The sequence below is a fragment of the Oreochromis niloticus genome, linkage group LG16 (assembly GCF_001858045.2).
Source record: "Oreochromis niloticus isolate F11D_XX linkage group LG16, O_niloticus_UMD_NMBU, whole genome shotgun sequence".
Lineage (NCBI taxonomy): Eukaryota > Metazoa > Chordata > Actinopteri > Cichliformes > Cichlidae > Oreochromis > Oreochromis niloticus.
Window position 1 is genome coordinate 3,553,141 of NC_031987.2, and position 24,163 is coordinate 3,577,303.

At 39.0% G+C, this 24,163-nt stretch overlaps 1 protein-coding gene across 2 annotated transcripts in view; it reads right to left on the reverse strand.

Moving 5' to 3' along the window:
- The window catches only part of ube2f (ubiquitin-conjugating enzyme E2F (putative)), a 54,042-nt gene that overhangs the window by 23,982 nt on the left and 5,897 nt on the right, over positions 1-24,163 (reverse strand). For both annotated transcript variants that reach the window (XM_019353218.2, XM_003443286.5), the window contains 5 exons: positions 24,083-24,112; positions 20,378-20,443; positions 8,656-8,723; positions 1,958-2,028; positions 1,607-1,664 (listed from right to left, as the gene is read on the reverse strand). In XM_019353218.2, coding sequence (XP_019208763.1) covers positions 1,607-1,664; positions 1,958-2,028; positions 8,656-8,723; positions 20,378-20,443; positions 24,083-24,112 — 293 coding nt within the window. The remainder of the gene's footprint in view (positions 1-1,606; positions 1,665-1,957; positions 2,029-8,655; positions 8,724-20,377; positions 20,444-24,082; positions 24,113-24,163) is intronic.

Consider the following 24,163-nt stretch of genomic DNA (forward strand, 5'->3'; position numbering starts at 1 on the left):
TTGTGTTTGAAATCATATACAACCTCAACTCCCAAAAAAGTTGGGACGATGTGTAAAAAGTAAATAAAAACAGAAAACAATCACTTGTGAATCTCATGAACCCATATTTTACTCCCAATAGAGCACAGAAAACATGCTGAATGTTTATGAAAAGATGGGCAGAGGTTCACCAGTCTGCAAAACTAAAATTTTAAAATGAAACCTAAAACTTAGAGGCAACCGGTGAAGGGAGGCTAAAACTGGAGTAATATGAGATCTTCTCTTGGTGCCTGTTAAGAGACGTGCTGCACAGTCTGAAGACGATTTAAGGCTGATTTGTTAAAACAAGTAAAAAGACCGTTACAGTAGTCTAAACGGGAGGAAATAAAAGCATGAATAATCATCTCAAGTTCAGGCTTTGACACCATTAGTCTGAGTTTTGAAATATTCCGTAAATGATAAAAACCGTTTCGGACCAGCTGCTTAGAATGCTGCTCAAACGACATCGAGCTGTCAAATATGACACCGAGGTTTCTAAGGCTCGATTTTACATAAGGGTCTAAGAAGCTGATATGCTGCCTAATTTCTGAGACCATGTGGTCTCTATCCAAGGACGAGATTTCAAACATAGCACAGTACTTTTTTTCAGAGGTGCCACTAAAATAGAATTATATTGATTATTAAAGGATGAGACAAGGGAGTCCAAATCATTCTAAGTCATTTCAGCGTCAAACATGGCAGAGAACCTTTTGGCAGCGTTCTGGTTTAAAATTCGCCTTTCAATCATTATTTTGGGAGCCGGAGGCTCCAAATAAAACAACAAGTTAAAACATATGCAGCTATGGTCACTCACATGGACGTCTTCCACATGAATGTCATTTATATTGACATGAACATGAAAGTTATTTGTAGTTGTGGTTGCTCGTTTTCCTTTTGTTTTGCTTTGTTTATTTGTCTCTTTTAATTCTATGTTGTTGTATTTTTTCAACATGTTCAAAATAAAGATTCAATCAATCAATCATATTTAAACCCAAGGAGAAAACAAGATCCAATGTGTGGCCCTTTATATGTGTGGGACCAGAAACATGCTGCCTAAAGTTAAAAGACTCTGTGATAGTCATGAAGTCAGCAGCCATGTTACAGAATGCATCATCAATATGAAGGTTAAAATCTCCCAACATTACAACCTTCTGTAATTTAATAATGGATGACAGAAGGTCGTTTTGCTCTGTTCATAGCAGGAACAGAACAAAACAAACATGCTTGGCAGCCTATGACCACCACATGTTGGTCTCTGATGGAGAAAACTGACCTGTTATCCAGGCAGTTTGTTGGGTATTGTGCACATTGCAATGGTATCGAAAGTTAAGGAGAGATTCATAAATATTATGATGTAGCAATAAGAAGGGTCCAAGCTTTTTTCATCATGGAGTCCTATTCTAGTAAGGCAGGCACTGCTGACATCAGCAAACTGCACCTTTCATCACACCTTTGAGGCACATCTTTGTATCGGGACTTGAATTGAACCCCTAGCCCACAGATAAAACACTGATGATGATTCCAAACTTCAATTACACAGCAAAAACAAAGAAAAAGAAATTCTACTGAAGAAAAAGTTACACTTTACCTTTAATGTTCTAGTGGGGGCCCAGCCTGTGCCATCAATAGAGTGCTCCCGCAATAAGCTGTAGAAAAAAGAAATACACAGCTATAGTAATCTGCAATACTGTAAATGCTTGCACTTTATGTAAGACGCTTTGTGTGAGCTTTTTAATGCACATTTTTTTACTGTAGACTACAAATTTGTTTTGCATTTGCATGCATTGTCGAGGATGTTCTCAAAGATTGAGAGCTCAGAGAAATTATTTATCAGTTTCGATTTTCCATCAATTTCTAGGCTAAATAGAAAATGACAACATGAGATAAAAAGTCACGCACTAGGAAGAAGTAATAATGGGGAAGGGTACACACAATTTACCTCAAACAGATTTCTCCATTCTCCGTGATATTGGGATGCCATATTCTGGTCAGACATCTCACTTTAGGAGGCTGGAAACCAACAAACCAACAATTTAGGAAGAGACACATTTATTATTTTAACATTATGTGATGTTTTAAAAGCAGTCCATTTCTCCTATTAGTCTCCCAAGTTACCTGAGCATCACTTCATACATGCTCTAAACCAACGTAATTAGTCAGACTAAATTTCATTAAATGACAGACAAGACTCAAACACAGAGAAATGTCCAAGAAAGAAAACCCTCAGCCAGAAAATAAAAACAGAGAAATCATGTTAAATGAGTATTGTCTCTTTTTTGAATTGTGTTGTGCAAACAGCAGTTAAAAAGCAGAGCACACAAAACCCAGAGTGTCCAAAAGTGGTCTATTCATCATTTCTGGGCAACAAGGATGCTTCTGAGCCTTTGGTGCACGTGCCTCGTGCCCCGGTGTTTCTAGTTTTCTGACCTCTTTTCTTTGTTAGCAAATGTGACACAGGCCACTGTAAAAATAGTATAATCATGTAATTAGAATTTTATTGTAGTTTTACAGGAGTGGTTTCAAAGATGACGTTTGAATGAAGTAAGTAAAAAGAAAGATGACAGTAAGGAAGGTTTCTAGCTTAGAGCTCCCGTTACTGCAGCATGATCAGAAAAAAAAAAACAATCTAATTTACTGCGATACTATCATCTACTTTTCAACTTCAGATGTTATTCAATTTATTTATTTATTTACCCTCATGCTAGGGCTGCACGATTAATTGTTAGAAAATCGCGATCTCGATTCATACTTATGTGCGATCTCATTTCCAAATGACAACGATTTAAAAAAAAAAAAAAAAAAAAAAGACGACGACGATTGTACCGCATTTTGATCCGGGACGTAATCTGCATGAAAACAAGCGCTCACCCTTCCTGCTCAACAAATGACATGGGCGGAGCCTTATACCACGTGATACAGAAGCTGTGCAGTGATGCTCAAATTGGCAGGAAAAAACAACGGAGAACACGTCAGGGATGACGAGAAAGTGACAGGAGAAAATTTGTGCCGGTCAACCAGCCAAACATCAATAACGGGAACCTTATACAGCGCTTCCCTATACACGCAGGCTCAAAGAAATTACGGAAGCTATTACTTATCACCTGACCAAAGATATATCAACACTGTGCAAAACGAGGGATTTAGGAAAATGATCAACAGCCTAGACAAACGCTACACAGTGCCGTCCCGCAACTATTTTTCTATTGTTGCACTACCTGCTCTATACACGCAGTGTCGAGCAACGGTGGAGACAGAATTTCAAGCAGTACAACATTTTGCGGCAACCACAAAATGTGAGGCATTTATTGTTTTTATTTTTATTTATTGTTTTTATGTTCAGTTTCAACTGTTACGAAGTTGATGTGCAGTTAATAAGTGCAATAAATATTTATATTGGAAAAGAAAATCGTGAGAGAATCGTGATCTCAATTCTAAGCAAAAAAATCGTGATTCTCATTTTATGCAAAATCGTGCAGCCCTACCTCATGCATAACGTTAACTGGGCAAAAAACACACTAAATATAGAGGACCTTCATATGAGAACAAGCCACCACCAACTGCATTTTAATCTTTAAAAAAAAAAAAACAATAAAAAAACTATGTTAATTTCTAATAGTATATGACGTGTATATTTGTTGTATTTGTAAATTATTGTATGTCACTTATCTGTGCCTCCTGCTAACCTGTTAATGTTATAGCGGAGGTGGTTTTATAACACCTTATGGTCTTCCTAACCTCTCCTGCAGTTGTTCTTATTTTTAAACTGGTCGTTGTTGTTGTTGTTCTTGTTGTTGATTCTATTTGTGTCAAAAACAAAAACAAACTTTTGCTAATCAGATTTTTTTTTTTTAAACGTGTTTAAGCTTCCCCATTCTGGAATTGATGGCTACTTTCTTTTTCTTAACGGCCTAGAATGCCATTTGTCTGGAACCATTTTGTTATATATAAAAAAAGAAGTAATACACAGCAGCCCCCAGCAAGTCACAACACCCTATTTTCAAGTACAGCCAAAAAAAGAAACATTTCTTATTGCACTTTTTATGACTAACACCTTATTACAAAGAGATTGCACTCATAAACACTTGAAAATGAAGAAACACTGTTGCATGACACACACTGTTCACTTTACCCAGCGTCTGATAATTTGGGGTGACTTGAGCGATAATTATAATTATGTCTGCAAGAAGCTGTGTGTTGTAATGAAAACATCAAACTGACAATAAGCAAGTACACTGATGAAATAAAGACTGTTTTTCTGTATCCTTGCACATATTTGTAGAATCATCAAACTTTATGCCAGCAGCTACGTGATATGGTTTCATGATGAAAATTAAATTATATGGATTTACTTTCTCAAATTCCTTATTTCTGTATCATGAAGTTGAGTCTTACATTGATTTCAATCCCATCTTGACATTTTGAGTACCTAGATGTGACAACCAACTATTAAATTTGGAGACGTCTAATTAGCACACAAGACAAAGCTTTTAGGCATAAATAAGTATTGATACTTTACATCTAACAGGAAGTGGATTAAAGTAAAGTGAGGGGGTATTTCTGGAACACGTCTAACAGTTATTGAAAATGCTTCTTTTTGCTTGTGTTGTAATACTCTTTAACTGGTCAGTAAGACTAGAAAAGCACAGTGCAACTGACTGTCCTTTAATGACTGACATTTAATTATGATTGTGTTTCAGTTAAAGTTTATCAATAGATCCACCAATGTAACATTTAGGCCATTTGAAATTAGCAGGTTATTTGTTACATTTAAAAACCTATAATCAAGAACTTCTTGTTCAACAGCAAGGTGAACATTTGTATCAGCTCAGATTAGAAAGAATCTGTTTTAAAAAGACCCGAGTGTCAGTCTGATAATGAATAAACCCATTTATTATTCCCCTAACAGCTGACATTTTGAGTTGTAAGGTCGATCTGATTAACTGTTCATGGAAATTATTTTTCTTGGTGATTATTCATGGAGGAACTGTCCATGAGCAAGATTTTACAGCTACACAGCTCCAAACAAAGCCTGAGTTCATGTCAGAGATGCATGTCAAAATTAAAAGCAGGGTTTTTTTCCCTAGATTAACAGGTGTTTAGCCCTCAGCTGTAAAAGGCTGACAGAGTATTATAACCAGCCTGCCGAGCGGGCAGTGTGGACATGGAAGTTTGTCAACGTGATAAATCAAGAATGAGGCAACGTAGAAGTTTTCAAGTTGATACCACTGATGTATAAAGTTTTTATTTGAGAAATTTAATTTGCTCCATAAACTGCATCTGCCTGGCATATATGAGTATGTTTATGTGTTTATTAATTCTGGCTCCAACCTCCGACTTCATTCTGCTCTACCATGAGGAGAAAGCCAACCTGCACAGACTGCAGACTCACAACTAACCTTGTTTAAATACAACAATGATTAATTTAGTGCATCATATCATTTGTAAAGATAGTTCAGTTTAACTGCTGGAGTCAAACCAGTAATAAATGTAGGCATTTTTTTTAAAAAACACTTTTGCATCTTTACAATCGCCTGGTTTTCCTCGTATCTCTCTGGCCGTTCACAGTTTGTTCAATTACTCACTCACAGATCACCATCTACTCCAGTTAACTCTGGTGTACCCCAAGGCTCTATCCTGGGTCCTTTACCTTTTATTATCCATCTCCTACCCTTAGGTAATATTTTCAAGAAATGTAACACTTATCTTCCACACCCACAGCTACTCTCCCACCCACATCCATTTCTGATTGTTTAAGCAAAATCAAGGTTTGGTTTACTCACAACTTTCTTAAGCTTAATGGCAAAACCCCCCAGAATTTATTCTAACAGGCACCAAATCAAAACTTATTTTCATCTTCGTACTATTAACCGCCTTCGTCCTTCACTCACTCCAAACAGTACCGCCATACTTGCCAGTGCTCTTGTCACGTCTCATTTAGATTACGGTAATTCTCCTCTCTATGGTCTACGTCATAAATCTCTTCTTAAACTGCAGTTAGTTCAAAATACAGCTGCTCATATAATTTTCAGAATTAGACTTAAACAGCTCCATTGGCTTCCAGTTCACCTCCATGTCAGTTTCAAGGCGTGTGCTGCTGAACTTGGGGAGCCGCTACAACGAGTCTTCAATCTCAGTCTGCGACTGGGGAGAGTGCCCGCCCTATGGAAGACATCCTGCATTGTCCCGGTCCCCAAAAGGAACCGGCCCAATGAGCTTAATGACTTCCGACCGGTGGCACTGACGTCACATCTTATGAAGACTCCGACCACAGGTACAACATGCCCAGGACCCACTACAGTTCGCATACAAGGCGGATGTCGGAGTGGAGGATGCCATCCTGTACCTCCTACATAAAGCCCACTCACACCTGGACAAGAGAAAAGCCATGGTCAGGATCCTGTTTCTTGACTTTTCCAGTGCCTTTAATAGCATCCGGCCCTGTCTGCTCCAGGAAAAACTGAACAGGATGCAGGTGGACCCCTGCCTGGTCGCTTGGATCTCCGACTACCTCACTGACAGACCACAGTACGTCAGGCTGAATGACATCATGTCTGACACTGTGGTCAGCAGCACAGGAGCACCACAGGGAACTGTGCTGTCCCCTCTTCTCTTCACCCTGTACACCTCTGACTTCTGACTACAACTCTGAATTATGCCATATTCAGAAGTTTGCAGACGACACAGCCATCATGGGGTGTATCTGGGATAATCAGGAAGAGGAGTACAGAAGTCTGGTGAGGAACTTCGTCACATGGAGTCACACAAACCACCTGCAACTCAACACCTCAAAGACCAAGGAACTGGTTGTGGACTTCGGGAGGTCCAGAGCAGGTCCACTGCCAGTTCAGATAGAGGGAGAGGAGGTGGAGGTGGTCAACAAGTACAAGTACCTCGGGCTGTGGGTGGACAACAAACTGGACTGGTCATGCAACACAGAGCACCTGTATAAAAAAGCCCAAAGCCGGCTGTACTTCCTCAGGAGGCTGAGGTCTTTTAACATCTGCAGGAAGCTCCTGAGGATGTTTTACCAGTCAGTGGTTGCTGGAGTACTTTTCTATGCTGTGGTGTGCTGGGGGAGCAGCACAGCAAAGAAGGACTCATCCAGGCTGGAAAAACTGATCAGGAAGGCTGGCTCTGTGGTCGGCATGAAGATGGACACTCTGGTGTCAGTGGCAGAGAAAAGGACACTAAAAAAATTGCTGGACATTATGGACAATGCTGGGCATCCTCTGCACACGGCCATAAACAACCAGAGGAGTCTGTTCAGTGGCAGGTTGCTTCTCCCAAAGACAAGAACCAACAGACTTAAAAACTCCTTTGTCCCACACGCCATCAAACTGTTTAACTCCTCTCTGGAGGGGAGAGGGAGGGGAAACAGGGGGACAAAGGAGGGGGGAACAACCAAGCTGTAGCGCCTCTTCACTTCACTGTGCAATACTTTTTGTTAATAGTCAACGGTGCAATAGACTTCAATACTTGAAATGTGCAATTCCCTTGTATTTATATATGTGTATATATATAATATTCTGCTCACGTTCTGTAACTTCTGTCGGTGCTGTGCTATTGGAAACCGAATTTCCCAGAGGAACCCACCCGAGGGATTAATAAAGTTTTATCTTATCTTATCTTTCTTAGATCCTGCTTCTTACTTTCAAAGTGCTTCATAACCTCGCTCCTCCATATTTATCTGATCTTCTCCATACACACTCACCCCCTCGTACACTGCGCTCTTCTTCAGCTTCGCTTCCATCTGTTCCACCTGCTCGTCTGACTACCACGGGACTCAGAGCCTTTAGTTATTCTGCCCCGAGACTTTGGAATGCACTTTTTCTACTTTTAAATCGCGCCTTAAAACCCATCTATTCAAAATGGGATACCCTTCATAATGATTCCGTCTTAGTCTCTTTTTACCTTGTTTAGCTTTTATACTTTCATACATTTTTTTATTTTTCATTTACCTTATGTTTTTATTTGGTTGCACTAATGTAAGGTTACCTTGAGGGTCTTTAAAGGTGCCTATAAATAAAATGCATTATTACTTTTGTTATTATATTCCTTACATTAAGATCTAAAAAATCTTACAGATACGGTTTAAACTGTTGTAGCTTCTGATGAAAAAATGTTGAATGATTTCTTGATGTTTAGACCCGACAGAAATTAAACTTGCAACTTGGAAAACTGTCAGAAACCCTGCATTAATTAAAATCCCATCAAAACAACATTTGCTGTTTTGAGCTGGGTTTCTGACTCATTACTAAACAAGTTACTGTTACTTTCTTTGTGGACTTTTCTTCTTACATAATAGCAGAACTGAAATTTATTTGGTTTTGCTTACCCATTAACACTATGATTGCTTTTTTATGCAGAAGGAATTGTGAAGCTATTATGAAGTGCTACATATACTTGTGCGGAGTAAATAGGGATTGTGTGAAAAAAAAAAATAGAGAGCAAAGGGAGAAAAGCAACACAAAGAATAAATACACTTACACAGAAGAGTATCAGAATAAATACTTGGTAGGAAAAAATGAGTGAAAGAACAAACAAAAGGAAGAGGTGAGCAGGCTAACATGGAGACACCCACGGGCACAGAAATGTGCTTTTCAAACCAGCCCACAGGAGAGAAACTTGACTACTCACCACCATGTTATAGGCTTCAGGGACATCTATTTCAAATTGAAACCTTCCACTTTGGTAGTAACCCTCATCTGGAGAAAGGATGACAGAAAGAAGATTTTCCATCATCTACAAGAATACATGATTCTTGGTAAGAGATTGCATTCATTCATTCAGTGTTGGTGATCAGGACTTAAAAATAAAACAACAATAGAAGTATTTGAATTCAGAAAGACTTCAGTAAGAATGGCCTTGAAAACAAGAACTTTAGCAAACACATGACAAGAGCTGTGCCACATCACACTGTCCACGATAATAACGGTATCAGTTTTATGTGACATTTTGTGGCATCAGTGATATGGTGACACAGCAATGACACAAGTCCAAATTTGTCTGACAGCGAGAGCCATGTACCAGCTGGTATCAGCTGTGCAATACTGCAAATTTTGCTATAGATTTGATACCAAGTACATGCACAACAAGTGTAGCTGATACCAACACAGACAGTACTTAAACTACCGATAAAGGCAGCTTACGTATTAGAGAGCAGTGTGTCATTATGAGATGAATCAGTTTGTAAATTATGAACATATTTTAATGACCACTAAATCACTGATTTGTACTGCTCACAACAATTAGTTAACACAACAAGTCACACCTTACACCTTTATTATGCCAAAGACGGAGAAGAAAAAGAAGTCGTAGGTGTTTGACACAAATACTATTTAGCATAATTTCATTCATTAACAAAGAATCAATCATGATGTGCTAGTATTGATACTTAAATATTTAGACTGATCTGTCCACCTCTGGTATCAGCCTATGATGATGATGCTTTAGTAACGTAAAAAAACAAACAAACAAACAAAAAAAAAACTTCAACAACCTTCAACCTTATGAAGGAATGTGAGAACGAGATGCTAACAGCTGGCGATGTGCAACCCAAAGATAAACAAAAGACCCTACCGAGCATCACTAGCAGCACTCCATATGCCAGGAAAAGCAAACAGACAGAATCCTGATGGAAAAAAAAAGAAGGTACAGCTACTGAAAGCCTTCAGTACCTATTTAAAAAGACTGACCCAAAATACAACAGCCCAGGTAGAAAATATTTTTCAATTTCTATTTTTTTATGTGAGAATATTGTGCAGCTCTTGCAGAGACTAAGGTTAAGATACCTAAGTTATTGTTAAGCGGTTATTTTATAATTTTACTTAAACTTCCCAGGGATAACACTACCCAGATTACCGTGCTTACACTTGACTGATGCTGTGTCAGTACTATTGGACTTTAATGTTGCTCCACCTTGATAATGTCATTCTTCACATTAGACTCTGTCATCAGTGACAGGAGCTCATTGGAAAAGAAAGATGGAAATGCCCTTCATTCTGTCTGCACTAATAAATGTGGCTAAATGCAAGCTGCCATCACTAATAAATCACTCAGTGTTTTTCTCCTAGACCATTAGAAATATAATTATCACAAGTTTCCTTGAAATAGTAAGATATAATTTTGAGGCTCTCTTGCAGACCCACACTTTAACATGACAATGTTTGCATTACACAGTCTGAATGGTTGGAGCTAACAGAAAACCATTCTTCCAAAAATACATCCTTTCTTTGGTGTTTTGATGATCTTAAGAATTCTGCCTGACACACCAGCCTAAAATTTCATTAACCTTTAACTGGCAGATCTGTTAAACATGAAGATATAGCAAACAATCCATACCATTATCATCAAACCACTGCCTGACCCCTGATGCCCTGGAGATGGGAGAACCATCATTGCGATAAAAAAAGATTTAAAAAAGACAGTTATCGTTGATGGAAATGTTTCATCATAGGATAAAGGTGATCACCCAGGGCAACTCTGTATTGATTTGCTGTGACCTCTTCTCTCTGAAGAGACAAGTGGAAACTAAACAATGGCAGCAAAATACCATCTGCAGATCCTGCCACTGTAGGGGCCAAACATCCTGGACTACAGTGAAGGATGACGTATTTGACCACATCGCCTTTCCCCACATCTCCACTGAGGAGTAAACTCTTACATGTGCATTTGTCTTTGTAATGAGGCGTTTATGCATTGCAGCCTTACTAAGTATCCTTCTCTATTTCACTCTTGATGGCTGTTTTTGCTGAAGCGTACTGCACTGACCTCAACACATCACACAAATGCAGTGTACATGTGATCATAGTGCCAAACCACAATTTCTGACATTAATTAGGTACTGTCATCAAAAAAATAGGAGTTGGTTCACATTTACTGACATCCTTCCTGTAAATCTAAATACAGAGGCCTCTGCGGTCACAGCTGCTAATGGAAAAACTATCCAGCTGAGTAGTTTTTATGACTGAAGCTCATTTCAACCGTGCCCTTACAATGAACCCTCGTTCAAAGTTGCTTAGGTCATCCTCATACTGGGCATGGCAGCTTTAGCTGTAGAAACACATGAATGCCTCCATGGCCCCCTGGACTGCACTCGCACTGTGTTTAACATTCCAGGTTCACTTTCCCTTTAGTTTGGCTCTTTCACCCCCAATGTTTCACTCCACTGCTCTTCTTCCCCACACGTCTCTATCTCACACTTAAAGGAGCAGCTGAACCCCGTTCCCTTCTCTAACCACACAATGTGAGTTTCTTGTATTAAACAGTGACTTCAATGTACTTTGTGGCTTATTTGTGTCCGTTGCTGTCCACTCATACCTTTTTTAGCCTTGTTACTATTTAATGCACTGGCTCTTTAGCAGTGTTACATGGACTAATTATTGAATGAAGTGATCTTTTCCATTGTGTTTTTTTGCAGATTATGTGACTAGCCCAATGCAGTACACTGCTAATGAGGTCACACTTCAAGAATAAGTTAAAATCTGCTCATATTTCTTGCTTGGTGCATGTTTTGGGGGGTCTGGGTTCTCTGTGAAAGGACCCCTGCAGTGTCAGTGTAGGTGGACATGAGGGTTGTTTCTGCACAGCATCAGTAGCCATTGTACCCAAGATCAATCCATTTGTGACAGCGGAGTAAATGAGTGGCCCAGCTGGAGCATTTCAATCTTGGAGATAATCTCAGATCATTTGATCGCATTCTGCAGGTTAAACATTGATAATTTTTTTCTTGGAATAACGAATTACTGTGAAATATAGTTAAGCTACATGCAGGGAGGTCTATGGTGGGGAAAGTTTTTGGTCCAGTTATCCACACACTCTCACATCCTCATGTAGCCTTCAAAGCTCATTAAAGGCTTGTTCAGACATAGGGTCTGTTTAAAGGGTCTTTAATTAGCCGGATGACATTTACATTTCTGCTCTCACCTTATTAGGCCAGATGCTTTGAAAAGGATAGGCACTAAATAGCTATAGTACCATCACGGATCACAGGAGAAAAAAAATGAGGAGACATGGGTCAGATTTAAAGTCCAAAAAAAAAAAAAAAAAGAGAGAGAGAGAGAAATGGCTACTGAACCTGTCACAAAGGTGGACTTGTCACTCCTGACAACCTGCTGAAATTAAGGTAAGAGAGACAAGGGATATATGTGTGTGTGTGTGTGTGTGTGTGTGTGTGTGTGTGTGTGTGTGTGTGTGTGTGTGTGTGTGTGTGTGTCTGTCTGTCTGTCTGTCTGTCTGTCTCTATGAGCTCTACTGTATCTACTGTACTGTATCAGCCAGTACTCAAGATTTTCTGATATTGTGGATCAGCTACAGTGTAATACAATTAGGGATGTTCCAGAAATGTAATCAGCAATAATTTTCCTTCCCAATGCAATTCTAACAAAGAGATATCTGAAATACAACATCTGAAATATACTTCCTAAAAATCAGTCTTGGCTCAGTATCGTCAACATGAGTCTGGCTTTATTTCCAGAGTGTTTTTTCCTTGTTTCTATTCAAACATTATTACAGTTACATTCTATTAAATGTAACAATGAGGTGCGATTTAATTAGACTGCAAACAACCTCTTCTGTATTTTAAAAGGCAAAAGACACAGAGAAAGAAACTGGCACAGAGAAATGCAGCTTCAACATCAGCAAGAAGGAATAAAGAAAGAAAAAGCTAAGGAACCAAAACCAACAAGGCAAAGTAACAAAAAGATTTGTTTTTAAAAGCCTCCCATAAAAAGAAGAGAAGTAAGAATATGACAGTCAGAGGATCTTTTTTCTAACAGCTGCAGTCAGAGGTCATAAATAATTCATGACTGTCTCCAGTACGCAGGAACAATCGGTATTTGTTGTGACTAAACACTTCTCATGAACACTAAAACAAATAATCTCATAACTGAACTCCAAATTTCTGTAAACCATGACTTACACATGATTTAACATAATTATGTATATTGCTTATTTAGGGCACGGAGAAAATTGCTTTCTTCCTACGTCAAGAAACAGCTTAACATTTAAATTAGGGATACAAAGCTCAGCCCTTCATCATGGTCGGTCTGCTTTGTCCTTCACACCGAGTATCCTACTCAATACAAACATTCAACCCTTATTGGGATCAACAGCCTCTGACTCGCTGATTGCAGCATAAAATTTATTGCCCTACCCGGACGAATTATTGTATTTGTGATTTTCCCCTTAGGAAGGCGGCGTGTGGAAAAGTGATCTCTGCAGTGCATGTCTGTGTTTACAGATAATTACCGTTTTACTGAAAGGCATTTTAAACACAACATGAACACAGAACATCTAAATGTTGAAAACCTGATGGTAAAAAAAATGAAATATTAATATAGTAATAAGAAGCAGGAGACTATGACTCAAAATATGTTGAAAAGCAGAGCGACACGTTGCGGTACCAAACTATAGATGGTTCTGGCGCTGCTTAAAGCTGTGCACAAGCTGCACATCACTGAACTTCTGATGACTATGCAGCTTCTGTAGCTTCCTTACGGTCATTTCTCAGCAGGAAAAAAACAACAGTTGTTTACTCTAAAGTGCCTCTCGCTGTTCTCTTAGCCGGAACTTTTGTTCTCCGTGTTTATCAGCCTAATAACTTCACAGCAGGAATGACCAAACACTGGCAAGCAACTTAATAACCAAAAATCAAAAAGCAGAAAGTATTTAACCCAAACAGAAAACACAAAAAGCACAAAAACCCAACTGTGGTGATTCTGAAGCTAAATCTGAAGACGTGGCTGCGACAAACAGTCAGTGAAGTTAGCAAAGAATTAGAAATAATAAATGCTTGAAATTTACTTTGCATCCAGATCGTACTCTTTTACTTTATTCACACTTCCAGGCTCGCTCATACACTTTGAACGCAGCAACAATGTGCATAACAATACTGTAATTATGCTTCCATGCAGCACAAAGACAAGGCGATTGGTACATCAATTTTCTTTCATCATTGTAGTTCTAATAATAATAACAGTGACACATGAGAATGTGTTCACCCCGTCATGTTGCTGGTGTCCCCATTCCTCAGAGACTGAGGGGTCTAAGACCACGGGGTCACAGCACAGAGTGTTTCATGGGAAAAAAACCAAAAGTACACAGACATTCCAACTAAATAACAACAGACCTAACTAATGTGCTGTCTCCCACCTGCCTTGTTTCAATTAGATCTGGGAAACCAATCCAGCACCAGCTATGTTTCCTTTGATGAGTATTCATGTGTTCTTAATTTGGTTTTGTGTTGTTTACTTTGGTCTTTGTGTGATATGTATGAGATGATTTGAGTGAGCTGCTCAAAAAATGTTTTTACAAGTATTCTTTTTACTAAAAATGAGAAAGAAAAGTGAAATTTATGAATCAATATTTACTTGCAATAGTAATGCAGCTTAATTCCCATAATGACCCACAGATCTATATTTGTGACTGTCAAGGACTTTTTATCTAAAAATTATTTTTTGATGTTTTGCACTACTGATTCAAATGATTTAAAACTAATTACAGATGAAGGTTACATCTTCACAAATAATCTCTTTTCAGAGGACTCACAAAGCTCTATTCATTAAAACATTCCCACAACAGGATTTTGCCTGAAGTTATTAGTATCAGTGCAGCAGCATTTTTCCCTCACCATGGGTGAGCAAAGTGAATCAGGCTTTTTGTGAATAAAAGCCCAACAAGAGTTTCTTTTTTTCCTTTTTATTTTTTTTCCTTCTTTTCTTTTTAAATCACACCATTTAACACGTTTAAATATATAAAAGTAATATTTTCAAAAGCCCTCTGCAGTCAAATTGGCAGCGTAGTTTGTGCCACCACTGCATGTCATTAACTTTCATCTCCCCTCTCTCTCTCACACTTTTGTTTTGTCCTTGGTCTCTCTATGCTTTTCCTTTCTTTTCTCTTTCCCCATCAGCCTCCAACCAGTCGTGCCACTTGGCTTTTAAATCAAACAATTAAGATGTGATTGAAGTGAAACATTCAGCTTTAATTTCAGGGGCTTAACAAAAGTATTGTATTAGCTGTTTAGAAATAAGAGCCATTTTTGTATGTAGTCCCCTGTTGTCAGGGGCTCAAAAGTAATTGGACAATTCTATGACGAGCAGTTTCACAATCAGGTGAGGCCAGCTACCTCGTTATTTTATGACAAGTTAAGCCAGCTGTGGAGTTGTGGCTGTTCAACTCGCATTTGAGATCTTTTCACTGCAACTCGATAAACAAAGTCGAAATAGAAAAAATACAATAAAATAAAAAGTAATTAACCTGTCAAGAAAATTGCAAATATTTCATGAAATCTAGCCAAGTCAATGACACTCTGAAAGAGGTCGGGCTTATCCAGATTGACAGGAAGAGAAAGGTAAGGAACAGGAGAGCGCTCTAAAGCATACCACATTATCTATCAAACAAGGTGGAATCAGTGTTATGGCACAGGCATGTATGGCTGCCATTAGAGTTTACTGATGATGTGAGCACTTTCAGAAACAGGATGAATTCTGAAGTGCACAGGGCTCCACTTTCTGCTCACATTCAGATAAATGCTCCAATGATGTACAATTCGAACCAAATGACTATGATGCCAAATCTATGAGGGACGGTACACAGAGTCAAAACTACAAATGTTGTATCATTACTCAAATACTTGACTGATATATATTTATATATAGATATAAATATATCTATTTTACCTTCCTTACAGGTTGATCAAATCAGAGAGTTGACTTTAAAATGAAGAGCCACAGAGCCCAAGATGCACAACCTTTGAGTACAACATTTAAATGAATACAGGATTCAGGAATAATTTTTTCCTAATATTCCACATTTGGTACAAAAAGTGATTGACCTTCAGTACAATGCATTTAAGTATTTCTAACCAAAGCAGTGAGTTCTATAGCAAGACATTTTAACCCTTGTAGCATGAAAACTGTTCCAACAGAGTAAACGGTGCCACAGTCTATAAGAAACATAACAGAAGAAAATCTAAAAGAACATGAGGAAAAAAGAAAAAAAAAAAGAAAAACAAAGGATCGCTTAGCCTAGAGCTGTAGAAATTCTCTACATAGCAAGTCAAGCTGATTTTACCGTACACTGCTAAGAGATATTAGACAGCCTGCATCCGGAGGCAAGTTCCTCTTGCATTTGATTTTTCATTTTCCTGCCTGACTACAATTACAAACCGGATTCCAAAAAAGTTGGGACACTAAACAAATTGTGAATAAAAACTGAATGCAATGATGTGGAGATGGCAAATGTCAATATTCCATTCAGAATGGAACGGAGGTGACAGATCAAAAGTTTAATCCGAGAAAATGTATCAGTTTAAAGGAAAAATATGTTGATTCAAAATTTCACGGTGTCAACAAATCCCAAAAAAGTTGGGACAAGTAGCAATAAGAGGCTGGAAAAAGTAAATTTGAGCATAACGAAGAGCTGGAAGACCAATTAACACTAATTAGGTTAATTGGCAACATGATTGGGTATAAAAAGAGCTTCTCAGAGTGGCAGTGTCTCTCAGAAGCCAAGATGGGTAGAGGATCACCAATTCCCACAATGTTGCGCAGAAAGATAGTGGAGCAATATCAGAAAGGTGTTACCCAGCGAAAAATTGCAAAGACTTTGCAGTTATCACCATCAACTGTGCATAACATCATCTGAAGATTCAGAGAATCTGGAACAATCTCTGTGCGTAAGGGTCAAGGGCGTAAACCCATACTGGACGCCCGTGATCTCCGGGCCCTTAAACGACACTGCACCACAAACAGGAATGCTACTGTAAAGGAAATCAGAGAATGGGCTCAGGAATACTTCCAGAAACCATTGTTAGTGAACACAATCCACCGTGCCATCCGCCGTTGCCAGCTGAAACTGTACAGTGCAAAGAAGAAGCCATTTCTAAGCAAGATCCACAAGCTCAGGCGTTTTCACTGGGCCAGGGATCATGTAAAATGGAGTGTGGCAAAATGGAAGACTGTTCTGTGGTCAGACGAGTCACGATTCGAAGTTCTTTTTGGAAATGTGGGACGCCATGTCATCCGGACCAAAGAGGACAAGGACAACCCAAGTTGTTATCAACGCTCAGTTCAGAAGCCTGCGTCTCTGATGGTATGGGGTCGCATGAGTGCGTGTGGCATGGGCAGCTTGCATGTCTGGAAAGGCACCATCAATGCAGAAAAATATATTCAGGTTCTAGAACAACATGTGCTCCCATCCAGACGTCATCTCTTTCAGGGAAGACCCTGCATTTTTCAACAAGATAATGCCAGACCACATTCTGCATAATCACAACATCATGGCTGCGTAGGAGAAGGATCCGGGTACTGAAATGGCCAGTCTGCAGTCCAGATCTTTCACCTATAGAGAACATTTGGCGCATCATAAAGAGGAAGGTGCAACAAAGAAGGCCCAAGACGATTGAACAGTTAGAGGCCTGTATTAGACACGAATGGGAGAGCATTCCTATTGCTAAACTTGAGAAACTGGTCTCCTCGGTCCCCACACGTCTGTTGAGTGTTGTAAGAAGAAGGGGAGATGCCACACAGTGGTGAAAATGGCCTTGTCCCAACTTTTTTGGGATTTGTTGACACCATGACATTTTGAATCACCATATTTTTCCCTTCAGATGATAACTTTTCTCAATTTCAACTTTTGTTCCGTGATTTATGTTCTATTCTGAATAAAATGTTGACATTTGCCATCTCCACATCATTGCATTCAGTTTTTATTCACAATTTGTTTAGTGTCCCAACTTTTTTGGAATCCGGTTTGTATCTTTGGGCATCACGGTGGCACGGTGGTTAGCACTGTTGCCGCACAGCAAGAAGGTCCTGAGTTCAATTCCACCATCAGGCCGGGGCCTTTCTGTGTGGAGTTTGCATGTTCTCCCCGTGTTTGCGTGGGTTCCCTCCGGGTACTCCGGCTTCCTCCCACCGTCCAAAGACATGCAGCTTGTGGGGATAGGTTAATTGGATAATTCAAATTGCCACTAGGTGTGAATGTGCGCGTGAATGTGAGTGCGAATGGTTGTCTCTCCCTGTGTGTTGACCCTGTGACAGACTGGCGACCTGTCCAGGGTCTACCCCACCTCTCGCCCTATGACAGCTGGGATAGGCTCCAGCCCCCCCCGCGACCCTGAAAAGGATAAGCGGAAGCGAATGGATGGATGGTTTGTATCTTCCCCGAAGCACAAATTAAAGATGCTTCATGGGTAACGTCAGCTTTTTACATTGCCATTCTTAAAGGAAAAAACCTAACAATCGGAATAAGACAAATATTCATACAGCTTTGCCAGAAACACACCTGTAACATGACACATCTTTACAAATCCACTATTTATTCATTTATTAATTTGAAAAGCTTGATGCTACTTTTTTAGTAACCAAATTCACACAATAAGCACCCAAAAGAAATTACAGTCTCATCCTTTAACATGCATTATAGAGAAATATACTCCTGTAATAGTGCCTGTGCTTAGATGCTTTTAGATTTGGCTATTAGTATTTTGTGTTTTGACGAGAGGCAATATTTTGTTTGTTCTCACAGATTAAATGTAAATGACCAACAAATGATCAGCGCCGTTGTCTTAAACACCATATTGGTTACAACTGATGAAATGCAGGACGGCTGAGGGAGCAGCACAGGAGGAGGGAAAAGGAAGATTAAACCAAGACAGAAAACAGAAATGGCAAAGGGGAGCATGTGATAGTCGAGCGCGGTGCCGGTGGAGCCGAGGCGGCGCACGCCAGGAGAGACAAAGGTTTTGAATAATTGAGCAAGCCTTTTTCTGAGAACTCAATCTCCTTATCAACTTCTCTTAGAATAACACGACACCAAAGCTTTTCTCTAATTGCTGATCTTTGCTTTTCTCTGCAGATATTGCTTACAAAGGCCTTTGTGAACGTTAACCTGAACGTTACATTGCGTACTGCAGTGGCACAGAGGTGGATGAATCACGGAGACACAATCACACAAGGCACACACTTATTAAAGGATGAGACAGCTTAAAATTTTCAAATGAATTCATTTCTAAATGACCAACCCGAAAAAAGAAAATAAAACTAAACTATTAATTTCGTTGTAAAAAAACAAAAACAAAAAACAAAAGTTTAAATATTGATCAGTTCCTAAAGTTAAATAACAGAGTTTTCTAAAGTCATGTTTAAGCTTAAAACTGCTACTAACAAACTAAATTAAAACGCTTTTGATTGGACCAAATCACAGCAATATTTTTTTTAACTTATACCTAATTAATTTGTCCCTTCAATTTATTCTATTAGTCTGTGACTGCTGCAATAAATGTATTTTATCTAAGGAATAACATGTGAGGTGTCCTTTTTCAGAATACAAGGAACAACATGCAGTCTTGTGGTCGGCAGTCATTAATGTTATAATCATCTGATTAATTTCTGTGAATAGTTCTTTGAGATGCTGCAGTGGAGTCACTCATACAAAGACTTGGGTTACCGTAAGTGTTTTTGGAAACCATGAACTTGCAAATGTGGACAAAGCCTTGCTCACAAAATCCATCAGAAATGAGCTCAAACTTTTCCAAAACAACTTCCAAACCCAGACCATCCTTCATGCACATGACCTCAGTCCACTCACTCCCGAGCCGTACACCCGCCAGCTTTGAAGTGGACTGAAAGAGTAGTTGTTGGGAAATGTGAAAACATAATAAGACATCTTCCTTAAATTATTAGCTAGATGAAATATTCTACAAATATTTAAATAAAATATATTACCGCTCTGTTTCTTTGCTTCTCTCACTCTATTGCTCAAACATGACTGAGATTTCTCTCAGTCTATGGCTTAGCATGTTTACTGATGACAATGAAGACAGATTGCTACATGAGAAGAAGAAACTGGGTTTGGGCTGGAAGAAAGTTTGTGTGTGATGAGGGTGAGAGGAAGCAGGAAGTGGGACGCAAGAGAGCCTCCAGAGACTTAGGTAACCCCACACCACTATGTTTGGTTTGTACAATATTCGACAGGTAGCCCACTGAGCTCGAAACAATGCTGATTAAGCACAACTGCCTTGGGGAGTGAAGACAGTGTTGCAGTAATGTGAAAGTACAGAGAATGCTTAAGTACCTTTCAAAGGGAATACTTTAGGACACACAGAGCTTGAGAAACAAATTGCAAACACTTGCAGTCTCCTCTCCTTCACACTAAATCACCTGAACCCAACAACATCCCTATTAGAGCTTCTTTAAATCTTAAATCTTTAAATGTACTGGTGTAGTAAATTTAAGTGAGACAGAGATTTAAAAATGTTACTTTCATAACTAGAATAACAACCAACTTTTTTTTTTGAGGGTGTACCAAAGCAGTTTTTCGAGCGGGATCAAAACAGGCTTTCTTATTTTCTTACCAGGAGACACTGCCAGCTGAAAATGATGCAGCTTATCCTCATCTGGAAAACTGGCTTTGCATGTGCCTGGACACGAACGATGTGGGGAAAGAGGAAAAAAGAGTCATTAGAGTCAGATAATAAAAAGAGAAGCATATTTGCCTTACTGGTAAATAAAGGCATTAAAATCTAAGACATAGTGCAATCTGTTCTAACCATGGTATGGTGATACCGTCTTAATTTGGTGCAGGATTTCTGCCTTGCCTTTCAAAGTCCCTGTGGCACCATATTCCCCCCTGGTGTTCAAGGTCAGGTACTACATTCAAAACTATTAAAGAACTCCTTTCATTTGTTTTACTTACATACTTACCAGCTTTTCGATAAAAAAAATAAAAAAATAAAAAAAATCCTTTATGTCTTAAAATGACTCCAGACTGCCATCTTCACATTCACATTATATATATGCAAATGAGCCCCAGCCTCTATCCTGCAGCTCTAGCATACATACTCAGTGCTCACTATTGACTTTGGTCAAACACCATAACACTACTCTGTGCTGCACAATGGAAGTTATAATATCAGAGTAATTCAGCTACACACACACTCGAACTAGAAACCAATTCTGAAGAGGATGATCAAATTATACCGGGCTGGCTGCCAGTCAATGCATCAGAATGTTAATATAACATGTTTCACACATTGCTCCCTGATTAGAAAAGAATTAATGAAACCCTGGTTGTCTGAATCGGTGTCATTAAAGAGCTCTTGAGAAATAAAGTGTTCTGCTTGCTCTATGAGAAGATTGCATATCGCATTTAAATACAGCATTAAATATTTTTACAACCTTTCTTCACCTCAAAACATGAAAATGATGTCTTAAAAGCTGCAAATAAAACTTACATAAATGGATCAATAACAACAATATTAATGATAATAATTATGTGATGAAGTGAACATCTACAATTAAGACATGTTTATGAGCGTAAACCTATAGAGAATAAAAATGTTTTCACTGCACGGTGGATGAATCCCAGCTTTCACCTGGACAACAAAACTGCACTCAGTCAAGTCCATCACAAGTCATCCTTGTTTTTTTACATCTGATTTGCTTCTTATTTCCCTATCCACCCTCCGTTTAACATATTGCCTTTAACAGGCAAAGTTCTCTGCTTTAATTTATTTCAAGAAAGTGACAAATATAGAAGTGAAAGACTGTGCACACAAATCGGTCACTGTTCTGCACACTGGTGTTTCTCACTGTGTTCACAGCTGGGTTTTATGCTATGCTGCTAAGGGTTTTTAATTAATTCATACTGTTCAATGTATCTTAGCATTAATACTGGGATGTAAAGAAAGGATACGTAGTGGTCCATACAAATTTAACATGAGGTTTGAACACTCAGGAGTTCCTAAAACAAACAGCACTTTGCATCTAAATTCTCAGGCAAGCTTGAAAAGAAAGGCTAAGATATCAATGTTTTATCTAATAAATTAAATACTACAAACACGACGGTTCATCTCCTGCACCGTCATCCTGAGATAACATTGGCCAAACAAACTTGCATTAACTCAGCTCAACCATCCAACACTGGACACACTTCTCCTTATTCAGAACAAGCTAATGGCCCAGGCATGAGTAAAAAAGGAACGCAACCTCCTTACATCAACAATAAATAAATAAATAGGTTGGTGGCTGGCTTGTCATGGTTTTGATTTTTTTTTTCTTCATATCTTCTAACTAATTACACCCCTCAAGCTCTGGTTGGTCAGAGCTTGAGGGGTGTAAGCACAGTCATGAGCACTGTTGATTGCACAGGTCGCCTGGTTGGAGGAAATCTGTTTGCAAACAGTTGCAGTGTGACTTGGACTGACTGCAGTCGCTCTCAGAGAGACTGCTGGAGGTGTGCAAATAATTGCTGTCTTACTTATAAACGGAGACAGATTGCCAACATGTTGCCATCAGTCAGAATGAGTCTTTGACATTGAGCACCAACTGAGGGAGTTCGACTCCACTACCAGCTGGTTGTGTTATACTAACATAGAGCCTATAAAACAGGAAGGCCTGTTCTGCTGGAGGTTTCTTCCTGTTAAAAGGGAGTTTTTCCTTCCCACTGTCGCCAAAGTGCTTGCTCACAGGGGGTCATATGAATGTTGGGTTTTTCTCTGTATGCATTATTGTAGGGTCTACCTTACAATATAAAGCGCCTTGAGGCGACTGCTGTTGTGATTTGGCGCTGTGTAAATAAATAACTTGTAATTAAATAGAATTGAAGGTTGCTGATTGGGAATGTAATAATTAGACCTTTCTTAGCAGACAGCAGCAGATTGGATAAATTCTTATTGGACAAAACAGATAGTGAAAAAGCTTAACTTGAGGAGATAATTTGCAGTATAAAAAAGTGAAATATGTGTTATTCCAATAGTGAGATGCAAAATGACAATAAAATTGTATCTCGAGTGAAGTATTGAGGTAATATCGTATAGTGGGAAGTCTGGTGATTCCCACCTCTAACATATATTAAATCCTAATAATGTTTTGACATATAAGCCCAGTTTCCATATATAAAAACTACTTTAAAAAAGCACTTTGCACAGGACATTATTTTATCATTCTTTAATTGTGCAGCACAGGTCGCAGAAACATAAACGCCTCCTGCTTCACACTGTTGTTCATCTAAGAGCCGCATGACCTCACAGCAACTGTAGTGATCGTTTGAAATGCAATTTAAAGAACTCTCAGGTTGTCATATAAGGAAGAGATCAAATAAGCTGCAAGCACCCACTGCAGCAGCGCCTACCTCCAGTAACTACATACTGGTGCTTTGTTTGAGCTCTTAGAATTGTGTCTTAAATTTGAATCTCACAAAAACATCTTCCAAGAAAGCCAATCAGCGTTGTTACTTTCCTGTTTTCGTGTGCATGACACATTGTTCATCTCTCTGGCTTCCGTGGCCCTCAAGCTGCATATTAGTTTCAGCAGGCCACAAACAAAAACAAAAAAAGAAGCAACCCAGTCTGAGCCACAGCAAGCATGATGAACTCTGCACTTGTGCATAGCAGTGACCAAAGACCTGATATACTGAGGTGGAAGTTCCCAAATTAAGGCCGGTGCTAAAATAGTAGCCAGGGGTAAAGTCTGTTCAAACAAATACCTCCCCTAAGGGCAGAAATACAGCAAGCAGAAAACCTCTTCAGGCCTGCATCACTTTTGTTTATATTTAAAGACATGAATCACTTCCAGCTTAACACAGAAACATTTATGTGGTAGAACTCGATGAGCTGGCTGAAAATGCACAGCTAAATAATGCTAAGCTGTTTCTTATCATTTAAAAACATCCACTAGTCTGTCATTTGGACTAAGTAGTCTTCAGTGAACCACTCATTTAACAAACATTATAACCATGAAGTAAAATGATCATGTTACTGGTTGTTGCTGAATAACTTTGTGGCAATGTAATAACAGCTTAAAGTATGGTTACAAATAGCCTTCACTTAAAATTAGCAAAGCAATTTGTCAAAAACAGAGAACATGAAGCACATCAGAGACTTGGTTTTCTTTCCTGCCTCCTTTATACCATAACTGAGGAAATTAAGAGCCAGAAGGAGACTGAGGATTTATGGCAAATTAGGCCAATTACTCAGTTGTCAGAGTTTCAGCTGCTTTTGACTGGCGGAAAAACGTGGAGCTGAAAAAAGTGCTGTGTGTATGAAAGTGCAAGTACTTACTAGGAAGATTGGCTTCAAGTTCTGCAACTTCTGTTGGCAGAAAATAAGAACAAGTGAGAAAGCAGCAAAAACACAAAAACA